Genomic DNA, 23152 nt, shown 5'->3' with positions numbered 1-23152 from the left:
TGTGGATTTGGTGCTTTATTCAAATGCAGCTGAGAACAGGTGAGTCTTCAACCTGGATTTAAATAAACTGAGTGTTTCAGCTGATCTGAGGCTTTCTGGGAGTTTGTTCCAGATATAAGGAGCATAAAAGCTGAATGCAGCTTCTCCGTGTCTGGTTCTGACTCTGGGAACTGATAAAAGACCGGATCCAGATGACCTGAGGGATCTGGAAGGTTCATACTGGGTCAGGAGGTCACTGATGTATTTTGGTCCTAAACCATTCAGAGCTTTATAGGCCAGCATCAGAACTTTAAAGTCTATCCTCTGACGGACAGGCAGCCAGTGTAAGGACCTCAGAGCTGGACTGATGTGGTCCACTTTTTTGGTCTTAGTGAGGACTCGAGCAGCAGAGTTCTGAATGAGCTGTAGTTGTCTGACTGATTTTTTAGGTAGACCTGTAAAGATGCTGTTACAGTAATCAAGCCTACTAAAGATGAATGCATGGACTAGTTTTTCCAGGTCCTGTTGAGACATCAGATCTTTTATCCTTGAAATATTCTTGAGGTGATAGTAAGCTGACTTTGTTATTGTCTTAATGTGTTTTTCTAAGTTTAGGTCTGCATCCATCACTACACCCAAATTTCTCGCCTGGTTTGTGGTTTTTAGATGTATAGATTGAAGTTCTCTGGTGACCTGTAATCGTTTTTCTTTGGCGCCAAAGACTATTACCTCAGTTTTGTTTTTGTTTAGCTGGAGAAAATTGTGGCACAACCAGTCATTGATTTCCTCAATGCATTTACCAAGAGCCTGTACAGGGCCTCGGTCTCCTGGTGACATTGTGATATATATTTGTGTGTCATCTGCATAGCTGTGATAGTTTATTTTGTTGTTGTTTATAATCTGTGCCAGTGGGAGCATGTAGATGTTAAACAGAAGGGGTCCCAAGATGGAACCTTGGGGAACTCCACATGTGATACTTGTCTGCTCAGATGTGAAGTTACCTATTGATACAAAGTATTTCCTGTTTTCTACGTATGTTTTGAACCAGTTTAGTACAGTTCCTGAAAGACCTGTCCAGTTCTCCAGTCGTTTGAGTAATATGTTGTGGTCAACTGTATCAAATGCTGCACTGAGATCCAGTAAAACTAAGACTGACATTTTTCCACTGTCTGTATTCAGACATATGTCATTAAACACTTTGGTCAGAGCGGTTTCAGTGCTGTGGTTCTGTCTAAAACCTGACTGGAAGGCATCGTAGCAATTATTCTGTTTTAAGAAGTAACTGAGCTGTTGAGAAACTGCTTTTTCAATGATCTTACTTAAAAACGGGAGATTTGAGATCGGCCTGTAGTTGTTCATTTGTGTCTTGTCAAGATTGTCCTTTTTCAGTATAGGTTTGATTACAGCAGTTTTTAGTGGTTCTGGAAACACACCTGATAATAAAGAAAAGTTGACGATCTGTAACAGGTCTGACTCTAAAGTCTTTGAGACCTTTTTGAAAAAACTTGTTGGCAGGACATCTAAACAGCAGGAGGAGGAGTTCAGTTGACCTAAGATGTCCTCCAGGTCTTTGCTGTTAATAGGTTGAAACTGTTTCATGGTGTTTAAACAGTTTTTTGGTGGACATCCTGGATCTGCTGTTGATGTACCAATTGCTTGTCTAATTTTTTGGATTTTTTCAGTGAAGAATTTGGCAAAGTCATTGCAGGCCATGGTCGAATGAAGTTCAGCTGCCACTGACACAGGGGGGTTTGTTAGCCTGTCAACTGTAGAAAATAAGACCCGAGCATTATGGCTGTTTTTAGTGATGATGTCAGAGAAGTAGGACCTCCTTGCATTCCTCAGTTGTAAATTATAATTGTGAAGTTTCTCTTTATAAATGTCATAATGAACCTGGAGGTTTGTTTTTCTCCATCTGCGCTCAGCTTTCCTACACTCTCTTTTTTCATTTTTCACCAGTGTGGAGTTTCTCCATGGAGACTTTTTCCTTCCAGAGATAACCTTCACCTTAATGGGAGCAATAGTGTCCATTACATTTAACATGTTAGCATTGAAGCTATTGACGAGCTCATTGACTGACCCTCTGGACAGGTCAGGTGTTAATGGGAAGACCTGGTTAAAAATTGCACTACTGTGTTCAGTTATACACCGTTTTGTGATCACTGTTGTTGATATATTTGTGTGGGCTGAGATTTTACTTTCAAAGAAAACACAGTAATGATCAGACAGGCCCACATCAGACACAGTAACCTTTGAAATGCTCAGGCCTTTGGAGATCAGTAGGTCAAGAGTGTGTCCTCTATTATGTGTGGCCTCTGTTACATGCTGAGTCAGCCCAAAGTTGCCCAGAGTGTTGCTCAGATCTTTAGTCCCTTTGTCCTGAGGGTTGTCCACATGAATGTTAAAATCCCCAGCAATAATTACACAGTCAAAATCAACACAGATCACAGACAGCAGTTCACTGAGGTCATTAAAAAAGTCTGTGCAGTATTTGGGAGGCCTGTAAACATTAAGAAACACAACTTTGGATGGGGCCTTCAGCTGTAAAGCCACATATTCAAAAGACTGAAAACTTCCAGGAGATAGCTGCTTACATTGAAATGATTCATTAAATAAGACAGCAACCCCTCCTCCTCTCCTGCTCGCCCTGACCTCACTGATAAAACTGTAGTTAGGAGGGGTCGTCTCGATGAGAACAGCTCCACTGTTACTTTGGTCCAACCAAGTTTCAGTTAAAAACATAAAATCAAGGCTGTGCTCAGTGATTAAATCATTAATTAAAAATGTTTTCCCAGCTAGAGATCTAATGTTTAATAAAGCCAACTTAAGTGTTTTAGAGGTATTACTTGTCCCCTCGTGTTTGGGAGCAGTCTGTGGCACACAAGGTATGTTTACTATGTTTAAAGATCTTTTAGAGTGCAGCTCTCTGTGTTTTGACCAGGCCACATGTCTCCTGTCACCTAAAAGTACAGAAATTTTAAAACCTTCTAGTAAACAGGGTCCCAGCTTCTCCTGGGAAAAGTCATCACTGCCATAATCCTCACAGCCCGGACCCTTCACACATCACGCATCAGACTGCGGAGACAGGGCATGAAGAGGAACTAAGGGGGCGAGGCTGGGCAATGTGACTTCGATTGCTCTGTTGAGGGTGGGGCTCGATGGCGAACCTTTGGCCGCTCTGGTGGGGGGTTTATGGGGGACAAAAAGGGATTGGGACGGGGGGTAGATCTGAGCCCAGCATTGACCCGCTCCATCATCTCCTCAGTGAATTTCAGGTGTGGGGAGGAGGGAGAAAGGGAGGGGGAGGAGGGTGATGGCCTGTCAGGGGTTTGGGGGACTGGGGAAGGTCGTGGTCCCTTGTCCTGGTCGTTGGTGTTGTTGAGAGAGTTGGAGGCAAATAGGGACCCCTCTTCTTGCCTTATATGTCTCTCCTTTCTGAGGCTCTTCCTCAGATGCCATGGATGTCTCTCCTTTCTGAGGCTCTTCCCGGGTGGGGGCAAATGGAGCTCCTCCTCAAGGTTTCTGCTGGGCTTTGTCTGTTCTTGGAGTACTGTTTGTTCCTCTTTATGAGATAACTCCTCGTTTATCTCAGCCTTGGCACCAAGCACGGATGGATGACGTATGGAATAAAACAAGTTGGAGGTGAACAGTTTCACCCCTGACTTGTTAAAATTAAATCCATTTGCTTTGAACAGATGCCTGCGTTCCCAAAAAATATTAAAGTTGTCGATAAAATGCACTGAGTGGTCAGCACATGCTGATATAAGCCATTTATTCAGTGTAAACAACCTGCTGAATCTCTCGTCTCCTCCTCTGACCGGCGGTACAGGTCCACTGATGAATACAGCTGCATTCAGAGAGTTTGCAGTGTTTAATAATCCAGTAAAGTCCCGTTTCAGAACCTCCGACTGTTGTTTGGACACATCGTTTGACCCTGTATGCAGAACAATGTTTGTCACAGTTGGATATTCATCTGCAATTTGAAGAATTCTCTCCTTCAGGTTGTTGACCATATCGTTAGGATAAGGGGATAAATAGAATAAATAGGAATAAAAAATAAAAATACAAGTGAATTGCACATTTCAAGTATTGAGTCTATTGCACTGTTGACTATTAACAAAAGTATTGCACAAGGTATTGTACAGTGAGGTGAAGAGGCACTACAGCTTAGTTGTTCCCCCCTCCTTTGTCCTCCTGTTTCCCCTCCCTCTCCCCTCCAGAGAGGAGTTAAACAGTTTGATGGCGTGTGGGACAAAGGAGTTTTTAAGTCTGTTAGTTCTTGTCTTGGGGAGAAGCAACCTGTCACTGAACAGACTCTTCTGATTGTTTATGGCCGTGTGCAGAGGATGCCCAGCATTGTCCATAATGTCCAGCAGTTTCTTTAATGTCCTTTTCTCTGCCACTGTCACCAGAGTGTCCAGCTTCATGCCGACCACAGAGCTAGCCCTCCTGATCAGTTTCTCCAGCCTGGATGAGTCCTTCTTTGCTGTGCTGCTCCCCCAGCACACCACAGCATAGAAAAGTACTCCAGCAACCACCGACTGGTAAAACATCCTCAGGAGCTTCCTGCAGATGTTAAAAGACCTCAGCCTCCTGAGGAAGTACAGTCGGCTTTGGGCTTTTTTATACAGGTGCTCTGTGTTGAATGACCAGTCCAGTTTATTGTCCACCCACAGCCCGAGGTACTTGTACTTGTTGACCACCTCCACCTCCTCCCCCTCTATCTGAACCGGCAGTGGACCTTCTCTGGACCTCCCGAAGTCCACAACCAGTTCCTTAGTCTTTGAGGTGTTGAGTTGCAGGTGGTTTGTGTGACTCCATGCGACAAAGTTCCTCACCAGACTTCTGTACTCCTCTTCCTGATCATCCCAGATACACCCCATGATGGCCGTGTCATCTGCAAACTTCTGAATATGGCATAATTCAGAGTTGTAGCCGAAGTCAGAGGTGTACAGGGTGAAGAGAAGAGGGGACAGCACAGTTCCCTGTGGTGCTCCTGTGCTGCTGACCACAGTGTCAGACGTGATGTCCTTCAGCCTGACGTACTGTGGTCTGTCGGTGAGGTAGTCGGAGATCCAAGCCACCAGGCAGGGGTCCACCTCCATCCTGTTCAGTTTTTCCTGAAGCATACAGAGCCGGATGGTATTAAAGGCACTGGAAAAGTCAAGAAACAGTATCCTGACTGTGCCTTTTCCCCCATCCAGGTGTGAGTGGGCTCTGTGTAGGAGGTACAGTACAGGATGGCATCCTCCACTCCGACACCCGCCTTGTATGCAAACTGTAGTGGGTCCTGGGCATGTTGTACCTGTGGTCGGAGGAAGTTGAGGAAGAGCCGCTCTAGAGTCTTCATAAGATGTGACGTCAGTGCCACCGGTCGGAAGTCATTCAGCTCATTGGGCCGGTTCCTTTTAGGGACCGGGACGATGCAGGATGTCTTCCATAGGGCGGGCACTCTCCCCAGTCGCAGACTGAGGTTGAAGACTCGTTGTAGCGGCTCCCCAAGTTCAGCAGCACACGCCTTAAGCATCCTAGGACACACCTTGTCTGGGCCTGCTGCCTTTCTGGGGCGAAGCTTCCTCAGTTGCCTCCTGACCTGATCCACTGTGACACTGGGAGATGTTTGGGAGGAGGGGAGGGGGGGAGATGTCTTGCTGCTGAGAGAGGGATATTGCCTATGATCAACTTATAAGCAAAGACTGATCTGAGCTGCTAGCCAATATAATAACCAGACTATAAAATAAGTGTGTAAATGGGTTTTTACACAGAAAGCAATTTGGTTGCCATGCATCACTTTGTCACAGAGGCTTCATTGCTAGTGGGCATTCAAGACTTTGGTTGCCTAGCCCTCTATTTTATTTACCACCGTGTCATATGACAACCTACATAGTATAACATTAGACCCTAGAAGTAGGCAGATGTTGCAAAAGCTTCATTGTTAGATACTGAATATAAAAAGCAGAGAAGCTGTATTAACCAGATGGAAACTTCCAAGGCTAAAATATGAAGCTAATGTTAAAATGGCCAAAGCTACAGTTCTTTTTGACCACTAGCTTGCTAGCTTCTCATACGTACAGAATCTCTACTGTAGTGCTGACATTACTACAGAAATACCTCTTTACAGCCTGATACAAGCACAGTTTTGTCTCTGTACCTCATTTTCCCATATTGAAAATGTGAATTTTTGGTGATTCTTGATCTTGGGCTTAGAGTTTCTAGTCAAGCTACTGTTGACTGCAAATGTTTAAATGTTTTAAAAAAAAGTCTTTAAGAATAATCTTCCCCCACGTTGCAACATTTGTGATTCAAGGGTTCTACAGGAAATAAACAGTCATATTTACTTCCTCTCTTGTGTTGATTTATTTTTTGTGTTCTGCTTGTCTTCTTAGACATGACAAATGGCTTGAAAGCGGCCAGCAAATGCAGAGCTATGGCTAGTGATGTGCAGAAAAGCATCTATGCACGTTTTTCCAGGTAAGTAACCATGACGGAATCTACATGCTACAAGGAACAAACAGAAGCTTCATGATGAACCCAGCCTGTGAGTGGATAGGAGAATGACACAATTGGAGAGGCTATGCCTTTGTTATGACTGTCACTTGTACCTTGTTTAGCTAAGCTAATTGTGGAATGACAAATAAAGAAATGCTTGAAACACAGTATAAAAGCTGACCTCCAAGATCAAGATGGACTGGTATCTGATTACAGCACTCTGTAAAGGTAAGTGGCTTCTATAGCCAGAAACCATAACTTTGGAAAAACAGACCGTAACAAAGTCAAAAGATATTAAATATATATTGACAAATAACAATGCTTCTAGAAGAAAATTGTTTGGATAGATGAAACAAAATGAGAATCTTTTGATAAGTGAAATTACGTTTTTGCTCACAGAAAATAATAAAGTAAAAATAAATGCACAGCATGGAGATGAAGAAAAGAAGAGTGATATTAGAAGTGTATCAGCTCGTTCTGAAGAAAGACATGCAGTGTCATAATCACAGGACATGGTTGCACAAACAGGATAATGACATGCATCTAAAAACAGACATGAAATAAGCAGAATCTCACAGGCATTTGGCAAATGTGATCCATTAAGCCTGAGAGGAGGTGACAAGTGTTCTGAAGAAGACTCACACGATGGTGAGAAGTGTACATGTCTGATAAACGGCTTCAAAACACACTGCTGTGTGGTCGCTGATTGATGCTTATGGTTTGCTTGTTTAAGGAACAACAAGCGCTGACAAACATACACTGCCACAATGTGTGTGTGTGCTCATGGTCTTAAAGAAGACAAGAACTGGAGGCCTTGTCATTGCAAGCTGATATAATGTTGCTTCTCCGTCACATCATCATTCATGTTGGTTGGTGAATGATTGCAGTGTCATTGCATTGTCTGGCAATGGTAAACACAAACACTGATAGCTAATTTGTAATTCCATTTATATTACAATAGAAGCTCTGCCGTTAGATATAAAGTGCAAGTATGAGAAGCTAGCAAGCGTGCTCACTTCAGCAAAAATCTTTCCAACACAGTTCACCTGGAGTCAGATCTTTTATTTCTTCAAATTTTGTTGATAATTTTTGTTTAACCTTGAATGCTTAAGGCCAAAAATCTTACATGTTGCACCTTGACTACAACCTCCTGTGTAAAAGATTTGCAAGGCTTAGTTGTTAATGCTCAACCCAGCAGCCTACAGCAAACGAGGACACGCAGAAGGTTGGTGTGACAGAAGACGATGCTGGGGATCCGATAGGATCGAGAGAGATGAAAGCTGAAAGAGGAAGTTTAATTTTTAATGCTTCATGAGGGTGTCTCCAGAAAAACAAACAAACAAACAAACAAAAAAACTAAAATCTAAAAACATTGGTTAAATGACTTTTCCCTTTCCATTGAGGGGAAGTGGTAACTGGGTGGCTAATGGTTAGTCCTGTGGCCATACAAATAGCTACCAGAAAGAACTCACCAATAACCACTGTTACCATGGATCATGAAATAGGGTGGAATCCATCCCACAGTTAACCTGTTTACTTAACCTTATCTAACCTAGGAGTTGCAATTGAAATATAAAATAGCACTTAAGTGACATCATGAGTTAATGTGTCATGCTAGCTAAAGCTCGCCAAGCTAGCTCTAAACAGGCACATGCCATAACCAAATGAATAAAAAACAGTTCTTTACATACCACATTATTGACAGCGATGTAAACCTTTTTTATTTGCTGGTTAAAGTCATTAGATAAAGTAGAGAAACTGAAAAAGGAAGCTAACATGGAAGTGTGAAAAACTGGGGTTGACTCCAGAAGTGATGTGATTCACGCTATGTTAATACACCAATTTTTAAAGGATTACAAAACATATTTACACTTTAGTACAAAAAACAATTTACACATTTTTATAAGTCATCCAACAGGATAATGGATTGACAGGTGTCATGTTATGATGTAAACAGATATTAGTCTCGTGTTTGTAAACTGTTTCTTACTTTTAAGAAACCCCTGATTAGACACAGTGTCAGCCAAAAGTTTCCTGGATGAGGAACCGAGGCAGAACAGTACACTGTATATTAACAATTTGTGCATTAGACACAGTTCAATAAATTGCATTTTTTGGGATACAGTGTGTGGAGAGATATTTGCAGACAGTGACACTAAGATGACAAACATCTGAAATATGGGAAAGTCTGGTGGTTCCTGATTGCATTATTGCTTTTGTGCTCAGCCGGTGTTGTGCCAAAAAGTGATTTCCAATGTTTCCGTGTTTTGTTTTGTTTTAAATCTTTGCTTATCGGCTGTAGTCAACAGGAGTTGTGAAGGGGTTGTATAAAAAAAGAAGGTAAAGGAATTATATGTTTTTTGTTCTCTGTGTTCTACATTATAGTCAGTCAAAAGCTACAATCAAAAAAAAAAATGATTGCAGCTTCTACAATGTGTCAGGAATGTTCTTTCTGGCTCAAAATGACTCATAAGACTCATAAGTATCTCATAAGATACATTTGACACAATATAGATCAACATTTTAAATATTTACGGATTCTTTGTTTTTTGTTTTGTTTTTTGGCAAAAACCAGAGTACACTTTCTATCACGACACTGGGATTTGGTCTACATCTTTGGTGGACTTTTTCATGTTGCATCACAAGTAGCAACTTCTGCTTCCAAAAATGAAAAATACCAAGGCTTCAAAATAGGTCCAAAACCCATTGCTCTGTCCGTCTTTTATATACAGTCTATGCTTTGAATCCACAAAATGGATTTTAAAAATGTGCTACACAAATAAATACATATGTCCTATTATTCTGCATTACTAAAGAACCACAACATATACAATATATATTTATTTTTATATATACATATATAAATGTGTGTGTGTGTGTCCTTTATTATTTTCATTTATCTGTAATAATCATAACCCTTCGCCTACATATCCCAGAATTCCCCGGCGTTGTTTATTTAGGCGAAACCTCAGCTGCTCAGACTCTGCACAGGGTTGCACGGTGTGTGTGGTAGTACTCGTAGTAATGCAGTCCTTTCGATTTTTGTTGCTTTGCTTCAAAATGAAAACCATGCTCGGCTAAATCTGCGTTGCTGAGAGAGACAAAAACAGGAACATGAAATGGAGATCACACGGGCCAGACCGTCCTTGTATGGAGAAATCGGTAAGTAGCTTAGAGTTGGTGACTAACAGTAACCGAGACAGCCGTTTCAATAAGGAGTCTGGCGGTTATTTTCCCGATGATGCCAGCAGATCCTAGATTTATTAGCTTTTCATTGCCTGCCTTTCATCTTTCTTTGACGATACTGATTAAGGCTAGCCTTAAGCCAGCATGGTATCTTAAACTGGTTGACGTTCGTCTGAGAGCATGACGTCGCGCTTTAAGCTCGTTGCTGAAACCAGCAGGCATTGAACTGCCTGTTGTGCAACTAGTTCAGCAGTGGATCCATTATAACGCACACCTCACACCATGTAAGACAAATACATGTGCTATTCAGGTGGGTTGGGCCCTGCTGCACACGTGCAGCGCACTAGTGTCATTTGTGTTTAGGTTGTGCGAAACCACTTTCTCCCACTTTGTCATGTTCCCAAACCTCTTCTCCTTTCTGCGCATTTGTCATCCCTTTATGTTATTTAATGGGTAACTCTATACAAAGTTGTCTTGACATGGGATTAAGAGCTGCATGTTTTATGAGGAGAAGAAACACTCTGGCTTTTCTTTTAGAAAGAAGTAGTATAAACGCTCATACATCCCCTCAACCCCCTTCCCTTGACTGTGAATAGATGCTTTTAGGTTTTGTTTGGTTTCACATCTTTGCAGCACACGGCCTTGGATTCTGGACAGACCGGTCAGCAGTGCACGAGGCTGCTGCACAAGGCAGGGCCTTCCAGTTGCAGCAGCTGATCGAGGGAGGTGCCGCAGTTAACATAGTGGCTGTGGACTCCATCACCCCCCTGCACGAGGCCTGTATACAGGGACAGGCCCAGTGTGTTAGACTGCTGCTGGATGCTGGCGCACAGGTGAGGAGGTTTTGTGGTGCTACCTGACTTCGGCACGTCACTAGAGAATCAAGCACAGTTGGTGGCTTAGGTGGTAGCTCAACATGGTGCATGTGTGCTGTCATTACGGCCCTGTCCTTCAGGTGGATGCTCGTAACATCGATGGTAGCACGCCGCTGTGTGATGCGTGTGCAGCTGGAAGTCTGGATTGCGTCAAGCTGCTGCTGGAGTATGGAGCAACTGTAAATCCTCCCCTGTTCACCTTCTCACCTCTTCATGAAGCCTGCATGGGAGGTGTGTGTTTTCCAACACAACATTGTGCATAATCATATTTTAAGCCATGTCAGTTGATTAAAATACACTATACTGCCAAATGTATTCAGTCACCCTTCAAAATCATTGAATTCAGGTGTTCCAATCACTTTCGTGGTCATAGGTGTATAAAATCAAGAAGCTAGGCATGCAGACTGCTTCTATAAACATTTGTGAAAGAATGGGTCACTCTCAGGAGCTCAGTGAATTTGAGTGTGGCACCCTGATAGGATGCCACCTGTGCAACAAGTCCAATCGTGAAATATCCTCGCTACCAAACATTCAGCAGTCAACTGTAGTGGTATAATAAATAAGTGGAAGCAACTCAGCCACAAAGTGGTAAGGCCCGTAAAAATCGCAGAGCAGGGTCAGCGGATGCTGAAGCGCATAGTGCGCAGAGGTCGGCAACTTTCTGCAGAGTCAGTCGCTATAGACCTCCAAATTTCATGTGTTCTTCAGATTAGCTCAAGAACATGGTGTAGAGAGCTTCATGCAATGGTTTTCGACCCCAGTTGGGTGTCGGCCCTACCTGTTGCGACATGACTGCGCACCAGTGCGCAAAGCAAGGTCCATAAAGACATGAATGAGCCAGTTTGGCGTGGAAGAACTTGACTGGTCTGTACAGAGTCCTGACCTCAACATGATAAAAGGCATTTGGGAAGAATTCGAGTGGAGACAGTGAGCCAGGCTTCATGTGTCTCTCACAAATGCACTTCTGGAAGAATGGTCAAAAGTTCCCATAGACACCTAAACCTTATGGAAAGCTTTCCCAGAAGACTTGAATGGTTATAGCTGCAAAGGGTGGGCTGACATTATATTAAACCCCATGGATTAGGAACGGGATGTAACTCGAATTCAAATTGGGTGTGAAGGCAGATGAGCCAACACTTTTGGCAAGATGGTCTCTCTAGTGGAGAAACAGTGCAGCTGTATTGTAACAGAGACCTTTATGGCTCCGGTGGTGAATACAATGGGAATCAGTGTACTTAAAGCTGTAGCTCCACCTGCACAAATCCTCTCCATTGTATTTAAAACAAAAAACCAAAAAACTAGACGAGCAGGTTCACCGACTCTCGCTGACCAGTGTTAAGACAGACGGTGATTGTGGGCGCAGCTTTGCAATGATGTAAATGTCTACGTGACTGAAACTGCATCCAGGGCCTGGGGCTTGGTGCTTGGTTTGTGACATACTCGTTTTACAATAATGACTACAAAAGTGACACAGAGATGTTTGTTTATTTATTTTTTTTGTTCTTGTGGAATTTACTATGTTCCCAGTCCATCTGTCATAGAATCACCAAAGCTTCAGATAGCACACCACACAGCCCAAGTCAAAAAGATAACCGTATGCATGCACAGCTTCACCTGTTAAAGATATATAGTTCATATGGATCGGAATGACTGGAACATGTAGGACAAAATTATTTGGAAAGCAGTCCTGGGAAAAAAGTCTTTGTGCCGACCTTCAGGTTCTCTGTAGAAAGATGGAAGGATGCAGAACAAACCACTTACAGACTGTCACCTTGAGTTTCACAACTATTTTCAGCTTAATATTTATAAGAAAAAAGTTCTTAAAGTCCAGCTGTGATTCTCTTAATGGCATTACACATGGTTACAAATGCATTGAGAGGGACACCGAAAAGGACTAATTCTTCTGATACTAATAATTATTGCTGCCAAAAATTCCAAATGTACCTACCTGCATCGCCAACATTTGCTCAACTGCAGAACTTTTTAGGTTTATACAACTGGAATTAGTTATTTTCTGTGTTTGTTTTTTTTGTAAATATCAGGGAATTCAGATTGTGTTCAGCTCATGATCAATCAAGGAGCTCACATGGAGGCCCATGACTGCCACTATGGGACACCGCTCCATGTAGCCTGTGCCAGGCAACATTATGACTGCGCCAAAGTTCTCCTCAACGCAGGTGAGTCCAGAAGCCTGTACCACAAAGCAGGATTTGAGCTTTTCAGGGAAATTTCAGGGTGGTTCACTTATTACCAGGTTATATCGCCATGCTAACTTAACCTGTGAACCTGAATTCTCTGAGAATAGCATCACATTAGTGGAAGATTCATCAATCAGACCTGTGTGCTCATATAGTAGGAGGGTCTAAATTTTGTAATTTTTACTTTATTTTATGGTATATCTTTTTTTGTTTCCCTGATGGATTCACAAAATCTATAATGAGTATAGATTATTGAATCCAACTTTATTTCTTGACATTTTTCCAGTTATTTTTAAGGTTCTGTAGCTTTAGCAGTAATCTGTCGTTCTACAACAGAGCACCTCTTTGTACTTATGGACTTTATATCACATTTGCACAGATTAAGCCAGTGTTTGGATTCTATTTTTATATTTATTCTTTACTCGCAGACCATTAAACACCACTGGGACTGCAACTCTCTCTTACACATTAGTTTAATGAAATTCGTTAATGTGACTAAGTCTTGGGCTATTCCTTATTTCTTTATATTTTTCTGCCAATTAGGCGGATATTCTTGTACTATCTTTTTGTAAAGTGGTCTTAAACAATAGTTCTCCAGGCTTGCCAAAGACCTTTCAAAGTGTTTCTTTGGATATTGGTTGCTTTTTCACTCATATTCAGCCCAGTCCTTGTGTCTGACCTTTTTTATGGGAATATTTTCTTGCTTAAACCACTGAACACTATGAATCATTCAAGCGTAAAAAAGACGAAACAGTGTCCAGTTAGCCCTGAAAACTTTGGTATCTTTAAGGACTTTGTTACTGGCACATTGTTGGGTAAAACGAATCTGTGTCAAATGCTAAAGATAAAAGTTTGACAGACATAATATAGTATTTCGGATGTGAGAGATGCATCTGGCCTTTCAGGTGATCAATTTTTTCAAATTGGGGGCAACAAGTCTTATGGAGTGATAATTCCAAATTGGTAATTTTTGGTTTGAATCATGAACATATACAGAGGAGGTCAGGAGAGAGCCATGACAGTGTCTACAACCATCTGTAAAACACGGTGGAGGCTGTGTCACGGTTTGGGTTTGCATTTCAGCCAGTGTTGTTGGAGATTGTTTTGAACTTGATGGATTTATCAATGCAATAAATTACCATCAGATTTTTAGCTCACACAGCTACTTTGTTTGCTCTTGATGTATTATTACTTTAGTATAGTTTGTCTCTGTAAAAATGAGCTGACTGGCTGCCTGTCCATAACAAGGTTCGTGTGACTGCATATCTTGTCGATATTAAGATTAAGCGAATTCAAATCACTGAAAAGGATCTCTGGCGTTTCCTCTGCGCACCACGGCTAATGAAATTTACAGTTATGATGTACTATTCAGTCATCATGGATTAGAGATAATTTAGTGTGATATGCTGTCTTATCTGTGCTTCTTTAAAAAAAGAAAAGGACTAATAAGCTGTTTTTAGAGCAGAAACAAAACATGCTGCATTACTTAGTAATGACAGCATTATTATAACCATGATATCATGGCTTGTTCCATAATAAAATCTCTTGTACATGGCATGTATGTAACTCTCAGTCTAAAACTTAAAATGGCATGGCATGCAGGGTACCGGCATTTTTAAACTTTTTCTGAATAAGACGAAAAATAATTTTCTGTACAGTCAAGTTTTACCTTCACAGCTTAACTACAAACAGGACACGTATTTCTAAACATCTAAACACAGGAAGTTGACTTCTCTTCATTGTTATGCGTAGCACTTTAGACTTTGAGCGTGGACCTCGTCTTTCAGTATCCTCTATTAATAATTGTATCAGTGGATCCATCCACAGTTTCACTGTTCCAACGTCTGTCAGTAGTAGCAGCTACAAGCATACCCCACTGGATCTGAAGCTTCCTCTCTTATCTGTACAGAGAGCTAGCTCAGTCGGGTTTTTTTTATAATACATTTAGGCTAAAAAGGTCAGCAAACAACATTGATAGTAATGGACTTACTGAAAAGGACCTGCAGCCATTACCAGGATATATGTATATAATATATTTTTTTACTGTAATATTTGGTGTCAAATATATTTCTTGCTTTATAAAGTGATTATGATGTTTATAATTTCTATTAAAAACACAACCTTGGGCATCAGCAGCGCTTTCCTCTCTCTTAGAAGTTTGTTTTCCTTTTTGAAAGGGGCAAACGTGAATGCTGCCAAGCTCCACGAGACAGCTCTTCATCACGCAGCCAAGGCAAAAAACACAGATTTGATTGAGTTGCTTGTGGAGTTTGGGGGGAATGTGTACGCCACGGATAACCTGAACAAGAAACCTATCCACTACACCACTCTGGGATCCCCATCGTATCTCTGCCTCGAGTTCTTTGAGAGTGAGTATCCACCTAGAGTACATCCTGTTTATTTTAGTCCATCAAGAACACTAGTGACGCATAACTTGAGATGGCTTTTTCTGTCTTAGAATACCCCCTGAGTTTACAGCAGATCAGCAGGGTGGCAGTGAGGAGGATTCTCGGCACAAGAGCGCATAAAGTTGTTTCTAGGCTGGACTTGCCTAATCGTATCATAAGCTTCCTGTCTTACATTCCGGCTCCAGTCATTGAAATTTAATCGCTGGTTGCAACGGCTGTTCCTGTGGCCCTTTCTTCTGAAAATCATGTGACAGGATGTTTGAGCTGACAGTGATACCACACATTTCCCAAACTAGATGGGTGTATAGATTTTTATTTTATTTTATTTTTTTCAGTTAAATACAATGACTTTTTGTCTAAGCAAACTGAAAATGGGATTTTTATTTTTTTTTTTAAGGTCATAGCTACAGCAACAAATTATTCTGACAAACGGAAAGAAAACCCTGCAGTATTTAGCCTTGAAGTTTGACATAGTTGGCAAACCTTAGCCTCTGCATCAAATGAATGTTAGGTCAAATGTTTTTTTTTTGTTGTTTTTTTTTAATGCCCTTTTCCTCTAATTTGCTCCACCCAATACCGAGAAAAATCTCCGCACCTTCTAGTGTTTAGGACTTTGTTCCTTGGTAGGTTGTGCACAATTTAGGCAAGCAATTTGCTGCTCTGTGCGAAGACCGAAAGATTAATTTTTGCCTTTTAAGGCCATGCACAGCAAGTGTCAACCTTACACAGGGGGTTTCCATATTTTAGATGTCCTTTGAGAACTGTGGTGGTGTGTGCCGACTTGTCTGGCACATTCCCAGTGTGTATTTGTTGCAACAGGCCAAGTTCTACCTTTTAATATCCATTATTAGTAGTTTTGAATTCATGTACTCCCCCCCCCCCCACCCCCCCACCCCATACTGATACCAAGTCCTGAAATGGTATCAGTATCGGAGCGCACCTGTGTGTATTCAGAGGCTTTGGGAGCACCACTCATCATTTCACATTTCTTGGAATAATTTGTGTTGATATAACACAGTTTGCTTTGTGGAGTTTGAGATGACAAGAAAATACTTGTCTTGTGTCAAGAACAAGACAAGTATTTTCTTGCTATACTTGTCCAAGTATGTGTGAATGTAAGTTTGAAGACCAAAAAAAACTAAAACCCTGCAATATCCTGTAATACTACATTAACTGTTTTGGCAACATGTGGTTTGATTACTAGGACTGCATATGAATATGAATTTGTATATATTCTGTAAGTATTTATTTTTAATGTAAATTTGTACATAATACAGATGGTTCTACCTCTATCAAATCTGTGTAAATAAATACCAGATGACTACCACATGAATTTAAAAATAACTTGGTGTTGTTTTAATTGGACTTCAAGCGTCATTTAAAAAAAAAAAAAAATTTTAAACACCCACAAAACTGTTTTAGATTTACAAGTACTTCATTTCCTTTGGAATTGACAGACTGCGTGAAATGAATGGAAAGTTCCACTGGGAAAAAAAACAACTTAAAAAACATCCACTTGAAAAAACAACAACAAACCCCTATAGTTCCCTAATGGGTTTGGGAACCAAGCTTCACCAGTTGGCAATGCTTAGCTGGAAATGATCTGAAATTGCGTTTTCAGGAACTAATATTGTGAAAGGTTATACAGGGAGTGCAGAATTATTAGGCAAGTTGTATTTTTGAGGAATAATTTTATTATTGAACAACAACCATGTTCTCAATGATCCCAAAAAACTCATTAATATCAAAACTGAATGTTTTTGGAAGTAGTTTTTAGTTTGTTTTTAGTTTTAGCTATTTTAGGGGGATATCTGTGTGTGCAGGTGACTATTACTGTGCATAATTATTAGGCAACTTAACAAAAAACAAATATATACCCATTTCAATTATTTATTTTTACCAGTGAAACCAATATAACATCTCCACATTCACAAATATACATTTCTGACATTCAAAAACAAAACAAAAACAAATCAGCGACCAATATAGCCACCTTTCTTTGCAAGGACACTCAAAAGCCTGCCATCCATGGATTCTGTCAGTGTTTTGATCTGTTCACCATCAACATTGCGTGCAGCAGCAACCACAGCCTCCCAGACACTGTTCAGAGAGGTGTACTGTTTTCCCTCCTTGTAAATCTCACATTTGATGATGGACCACAGGTTCTCAATGCGGTTCAGATCTGGTGAACAAGGAGGCCATGTCATTAGTTTTTCTTCTTTTATACCCTTTCTTGCCAGCCACGCTGTGGAGTACTTGGACGCGTGTGATGGAGCATTGTCCTGCATGAAAATCATGTTTTTCTTGAAGGATGCAGACTTCTTCCTGTACCACTGCTTGAAGGTGTCTTCCAGAAACTGGCAGTAGGACTGGGAGTTGAGCTTGACTCCATCCTCAACCCGAAAAGGCCCCACAAGCTCATCTTTGATGATACCAGCCCAAACCAGTACTCCACCTCCACCTTGCTGGCGTCTGAGTCGGACTGGAGCTCTCTGCCCTTTACCAATCCAGCCACGGGCCCATCCATCTGGCCCATCAAGACTCCCTCTCATTTCATCAGTCCATAAAACCTTAGAAAAATCAGTCTTGAGATATTTCTTGGCCCAGTCTTGACGTTTCAGCTTGTGTGTCTTGTTCAGTGGTGGTCGTCTTTCAGCCTTTCTTACCTTGGCCATGTCTCTGAGTATTGCACACCTTGTGCTTTTGGGCACTCCAGTGATGTTGCAGCTCTGAAATATGGCCAAACTGGTGGCAAGTGGCATCTTGGCAGCTGCACGCTTGACTTTTCTCAGTTCATGGGCAGTTATTTTGCGCCTTGGTTTTTCCACACACTTCTTGCGACCCTGTTGACTATTTTGAATGAAATGCTTGATTGTTCGATGATCACGCTTCAGGCGCTTTGCAATTTTGAGACTGCTGCATCCCTCTGCAAGATATCTCACTATTTTTGACTTTTCTGAGCCTGTCAAGTCCTTCTTTTGACCCATTTTGCCAAAGGAAAGGATGTTGCCTAATAATTATGCACACCTGATATAGGGTGTTGATGTCATTAGACCACACCCCTTCTCATTACAGAGATGCACATCACCTAATATGCTTAATTGGTAGTAGGCTTTCGAGGCTATACAGCTTGGAGTAAGACAACATGCATGAAGAGGCTGATGTGGACAAAATACTCATTTGCCTAATAATTCTGCACTCCCTGTATATACACTCAACAAAAATATAAACGCAACACCTTTGTTACTGCTCCCATTCCCCATGGGATGGACGTAGAGACCTAAAATTCATTCCAGATACACAATATAACCATCCCTCCCAAACAGTGGTCACAAATCAGTCCAAATGTGTGGTAGTGGGCACATCTGCTATATTGAGATAATCCATCCCACCTCACAGGTGTGCCACATCAGGATGCTGATCTGACATCATGAGTAGTGCACAAGTGTCCCTCAGACTGCCCACAACAAAAGGCCACCCTGGAATGTGCAGTTTTTTGCGCTATTGGGGGTCTGGGGACCCAGAACCGGTCAGTATCTGGTGTGACCACCATTTGCCTCATGCAGTGCAACACATCGTCGCATGGAGTCTATCAGATTGTCAATTGTGGCCTGTGGAATGTTGGTCCACTCCACTTCAATGGCTGTGCGAGGTTGTTGGATATTCGTGGGAACTGGTACACGCTGTCGTATACGCCAGTCAAGCACATCCCGAACATGCTCAATGGGTGACATGTCCGGTGAGTATGCTGGCCATGCAAGAACTGGGACATTCTCAGCTGCCATCTGCCCTGAACAATGTGAACCATGATTCATCCGTGAAGCGCACACCTCTCCAACGTGCCAGACGCCATCGAATGTGAGCATTTGCCCACACAAGTCTGTTACGGCGACGAGCTGGAGTCAGGTCAAGACCCCGATGAGGACGACGGGCATGCAGTTGAGCGTCCCTGAGACGGTTTCTGACAGTTTGTGCAGAAATTGTTTGGTTGTGCAAACCAATTGTTCCAGCAGCTGTCTGGGTGGCTGGTCTCAGACGATCTTGGAGGTGAACCTGCTGGATGTGGAGGTCCTGGGCTGGTGTGGTTACACGAGGTCTGCGGTTGTGAGGCCGGTTGGATGTGCTGCCATATTCTCTGAAACGCCTGTGGAGACGGCTTATGGTTGAGAAATGAACATTCAATGCATGGGCGACAGATCTGGTTGACATTCCTGCTGTCAGCATGCCAATTGCACGCTCCCTCATTGCTTGTGGCATCTGTGGCATTTTGCTGTGAGACAAAACTGCACATTCCAGGGTGGCCTTTTGTTGTGGGCAGTCTGAGGTACACCTGTGCACTACTCATGATGTCAGATCAGCATCCTGATGTGGCACACCTGTGAGGTGGGATGGATTATCTCAATATAGCAGATGTGCTCACTACCACACATTTGGACTGATTTGTGACCACTGTTTGGGAGGGATGGTTATATTGTGTATCTGGAATGAATTTTAGGTCTCTACGTCCATCCCATGGGGAATGGGAGCAGTAACAAAGGTGTTGCGTTTATATTTTTGTTGAGTGTAGATTGCATCTTTCAGTCACATAGCAGACTCAAGTACATCATTGGTATCTTAACATGGAAACTTTTTGAAAGACAAATATTTTCTTAATGGCAGTTTATTGGTTTATGTGCAAAACTGTTTAAAATGGGCTCAACCAAAACACGTCCTTTCAAAATGGCACAACTGCAGATAAACAACGTGTAGGTGGTTGGACAGCAATCGTTCGAATAGCACCCTATCCCTTTAAGTCAGTCAGACTCTAGGGTGGGACAAAAAGTGAATGATTAAATGTGACCATAAAGCACAAAGGAAAAGTCCTCTCTGCAGCCCTTCTGAAGGGTTGCTCTGATAACATGGTTTTTATTCTGGTGAAGACTAGAAAAGCAGCCTGAAATGAACCTGAAACCTACACCTACGCTCAGACAATAAAAGCATTCATTATGCCTGACTTGCACTAAAGCATGACTGAACATGAGCTTGTGTTACAGAGCAGCATGGGTAACAAGTACAAAGCAGCTAATATTCACTGTAAAATCCTTCCTTTTTTTTTTTTTTTTTTAACCAACTGTTTTTACAGCAAAGATTAGTACAAATACAAAGTATGTTGTCTGTGGACTGAGCCAAAAACTCAGCTGGTGTAGTCACAACTTGCTTGGTGGAAAGTTTGGTCGTCAGTGATAAACAAATATATATTACTAACAACAAAGATGACATGTGAACGTTCATCTGGAGGATGTAAAAACCAGAATGTGGAAAAACTAGAACAATTGCCGTGAGATGGAGAGATGTTAGCAACCAAACATGCAAACAGTGAGCAGGAAGTGAAAAGAAAAACCAAAACGTTAACTGTAACCTCAGTGCATCTGGAGACAGCTCAGTTAGGGCCAAAGTGTCAATGCGAATTAATGTCCTTACCCACAGTTTGAGTATTTTAAGCTCTCCGTGACACCACAGCTTCTTCCTGGCTGGACGTGCCTTGTTTTTGTAAGTTTACTCTCTAACTTAAGAGAGTACAGTAACCTGCAAAATTGGTTTCTTTCTGCTCAACAATACCAGCATGTTCTTCACTCTGGAGATGGTCAACACACGCCAACAACTGCATGATGGTGATGACGTTTAGTGAGCTGTCACGGTCTTCTGAATCCAGAACTGATAGTTCCAAAGTTAAGCGACAGGATTAGAAGAAACGTTTTTGTGAACCCTTTAGAATCAGCTGCATTTCTACTCTGATTATTAATAAATGTGGTCTGATCTTCATACAAGACACATTAATAGATGTGTTTGGGTTTTTTTTATTTTTTTTTATTTTATCACACTGAATAATAAGAATAAGAGTCTGGGTTTGAAAGTGCATATGAATGAATTTGTGACCAAAAGATGAATTGGTTGGAACCTTGCCTCAAGCACAACTTTCACAGGACCTCAGAAGAACCATTTTAGAGGTTCATAAAGCTCAGAAAAGACTACAAAAGCAATTCTAGAGCCCAGTCCAGGATGTCCATCAGTCTGCATTAAGACACAATGTCTCATTCATAAGGTGTTACTGCTCTCCCTGGGAACTAACATCTTGCAAAGATTATACCAACAAAAAGACACGTAGTCCTGAAAAAGGTGATGAAGCAGCCAAAGTGACAGGAGAACATTGCAATAGCAAAAAATACCAAATAATAATCAGGTAATAGAACGAAAATAAGAAAACATAAACCAAAACGGTGCCGCCTAAGATCAAAGGCTAACTGGATGATCTGGAAAGCATCAGGTATTCTTTGAACATATGTACGTTATACTTACTGGGAAGCATGGCAGAGGAACCATCAGGGTTTGAGCTTATTTGCTTTCCTGATGCATGAATGCACTGAAACTGGGGGGAACAATGAATGGTGACTATAAGGGCAGCAATACCTGACATAAAACCGGCGGAGCACACAAATGAATGGACAGCAGAACGGTTGCAAAAGAAGAAATTCATGTTTTGGAACGAACAAACCAGAGTCGTGACCTCAACCCAATTTGTAATGTTGTAGCGCGATCAGAAGAGGGCTTGTGAATCTCGTCATAAACTGAAACTGATGCATTTTTATTTTTTTTTTAGGAGGAGGAAATGTGCAAGTTATAAACGGTTGCAGGAAACATCCCCTGTTCTCGCTGTACAGTTTTTTCCAACCTGGACTGTTAATGTTCAATCTGTGTGCTTAAAGATTTGAACAAACATTTGAGTGTTAGTTCAGTCAGACCGGTTTTTCTTAATTGCGACTTAATAAAGATTAATACAATGACCCCCTAAAGCTGTGGATATCCTTTTACCTTCAGCAGACAGTTAACAGTGAGTCATTATTTAATGAAAGGTTTAGTCCTGAGCATTCAAAACTTTTTCCACTTCCCCAAGCCGGCCATTTTATCTTACCCAAACCTCAGCAGCTGTGTTCAAGGGGAAGCAGGTGTTTGCCGTGTAGGCTTGTGTTATCAGGGCAACGGTCAAGTCAAATAAAAGGAGGTGTGACAGCTTATCCTTAAGCTTTGCGCAGACTCCTGCTTTCATAACTCTCCCAGAAAGAGTACATGACGCTCAACATTGGCAGTTGTAAGCATCTTTGAGGAAGAGGGTTTCGGTTAGGCTGTGGTGAAGCATCTCATGCTGGTGACACATTATCAGCTATAAATACTACTGATCAAAAGCTGTATAAGAGGCCCCCCAAGGGTTTTAGTGGAAGTAAAATGTGTGCAGATAAAGCTGCTGTGTGGCCGTCTAATCGAATTGAAACAAAACATCCATCAACAGAAATTCCAATGATCCTTCGAGCATATAAAAATGAAAAAGAACTTAAGAAAGTCTTTCAGGTTCCTGTTTTTAAAATAGTGAGTGAAGAATCGGTTTAACGAGATAGAGGAAGTTGGCAATGCGATGAGCTGTTCTCTGACTCTTTATGACAATATATTTGAAATACGCTTTGTACTGACGCTTGTTTCCCTGAATGCTATGAATACATCTAAGTTTTGCAGTGATGCTCTTTTCGATGACTGTTTAATACTGAATATTGACGTACACCTTATCTAGAGTCACACTGTGTCAGTTGTATGTTTTACAGTGAAAACAAACGCAACAACAGATATTGAGGTAAAATTTTCATACATGTAAATCAGGCTTTGCAGGTGTGTAAAGACGTCATTTTCAATTTTGGATTCGGCCTGAAGAGCTACGATGGGCATTTCACAGCAATTAAAACAAAACAAAAGTCAAACTTGCCTCTGAACTCAAAAGGATTTATCCATAACCTGTCTTTTTTTACATTTCGCCTTTTCCAGTTTGATATATTTGAACAAAAACACATGAACAAACGTGCTAAGAGTCGTTTTTTGAACACTAATTGGAAAGAAACCAGTGTCTAGTTTTTTTAAGCTTCTGTTTGCTTTAAAAGTGTTGCAACACTGTTGAACTGCCCCGTTAACAATAAAGGGAAGTGACTGAGAACTC

At 41.5% G+C, this 23152-nt stretch overlaps 1 protein-coding gene across 3 annotated transcripts; it reads left to right on the top strand.

The window, feature by feature from the left end:
- Positions 1-9426: 9426 nt before the first annotated feature.
- Positions 9427-21956, top strand: LOC113026544 (ankyrin repeat and SOCS box protein 13-like). 3 transcript variants are annotated; one of them, XM_080303841.1, is made up of 6 exons: positions 9427-9630; positions 10288-10487; positions 10610-10760; positions 12572-12706; positions 14905-15096; positions 21773-21956. In XM_080303841.1, the coding sequence occupies exons 1-6, from the start codon at positions 9588-9590 to the stop codon at positions 21874-21876; spliced, it is 825 nt and encodes a 274-aa protein (XP_080159967.1). In that variant the 5' UTR covers positions 9427-9587; the 3' UTR covers positions 21877-21956. The 3 variants fall into 3 exon arrangements, with proteins under 3 accessions (XP_080159967.1, XP_080159966.1, XP_026031240.1); XM_080303840.1 differs by lacking the exon at positions 21773-21956 and adding an exon at positions 20737-20952; XM_026175455.2 differs by lacking the exon at positions 21773-21956 and adding an exon at positions 15186-15507.
- The last annotated feature ends 1196 nt before the right edge of the window (positions 21957-23152 follow it).

The sequence above is a fragment of the Astatotilapia calliptera genome, chromosome 7 (assembly GCF_964374335.1).
Source record: "Astatotilapia calliptera chromosome 7, fAstCal68.1, whole genome shotgun sequence".
Classification (NCBI taxonomy): domain Eukaryota; kingdom Metazoa; phylum Chordata; class Actinopteri; order Cichliformes; family Cichlidae; genus Astatotilapia; species Astatotilapia calliptera.
The sequence above is the reverse complement of the archived record's forward strand: the minus strand, read 5'-3'. Positions and strand labels throughout refer to the sequence as shown.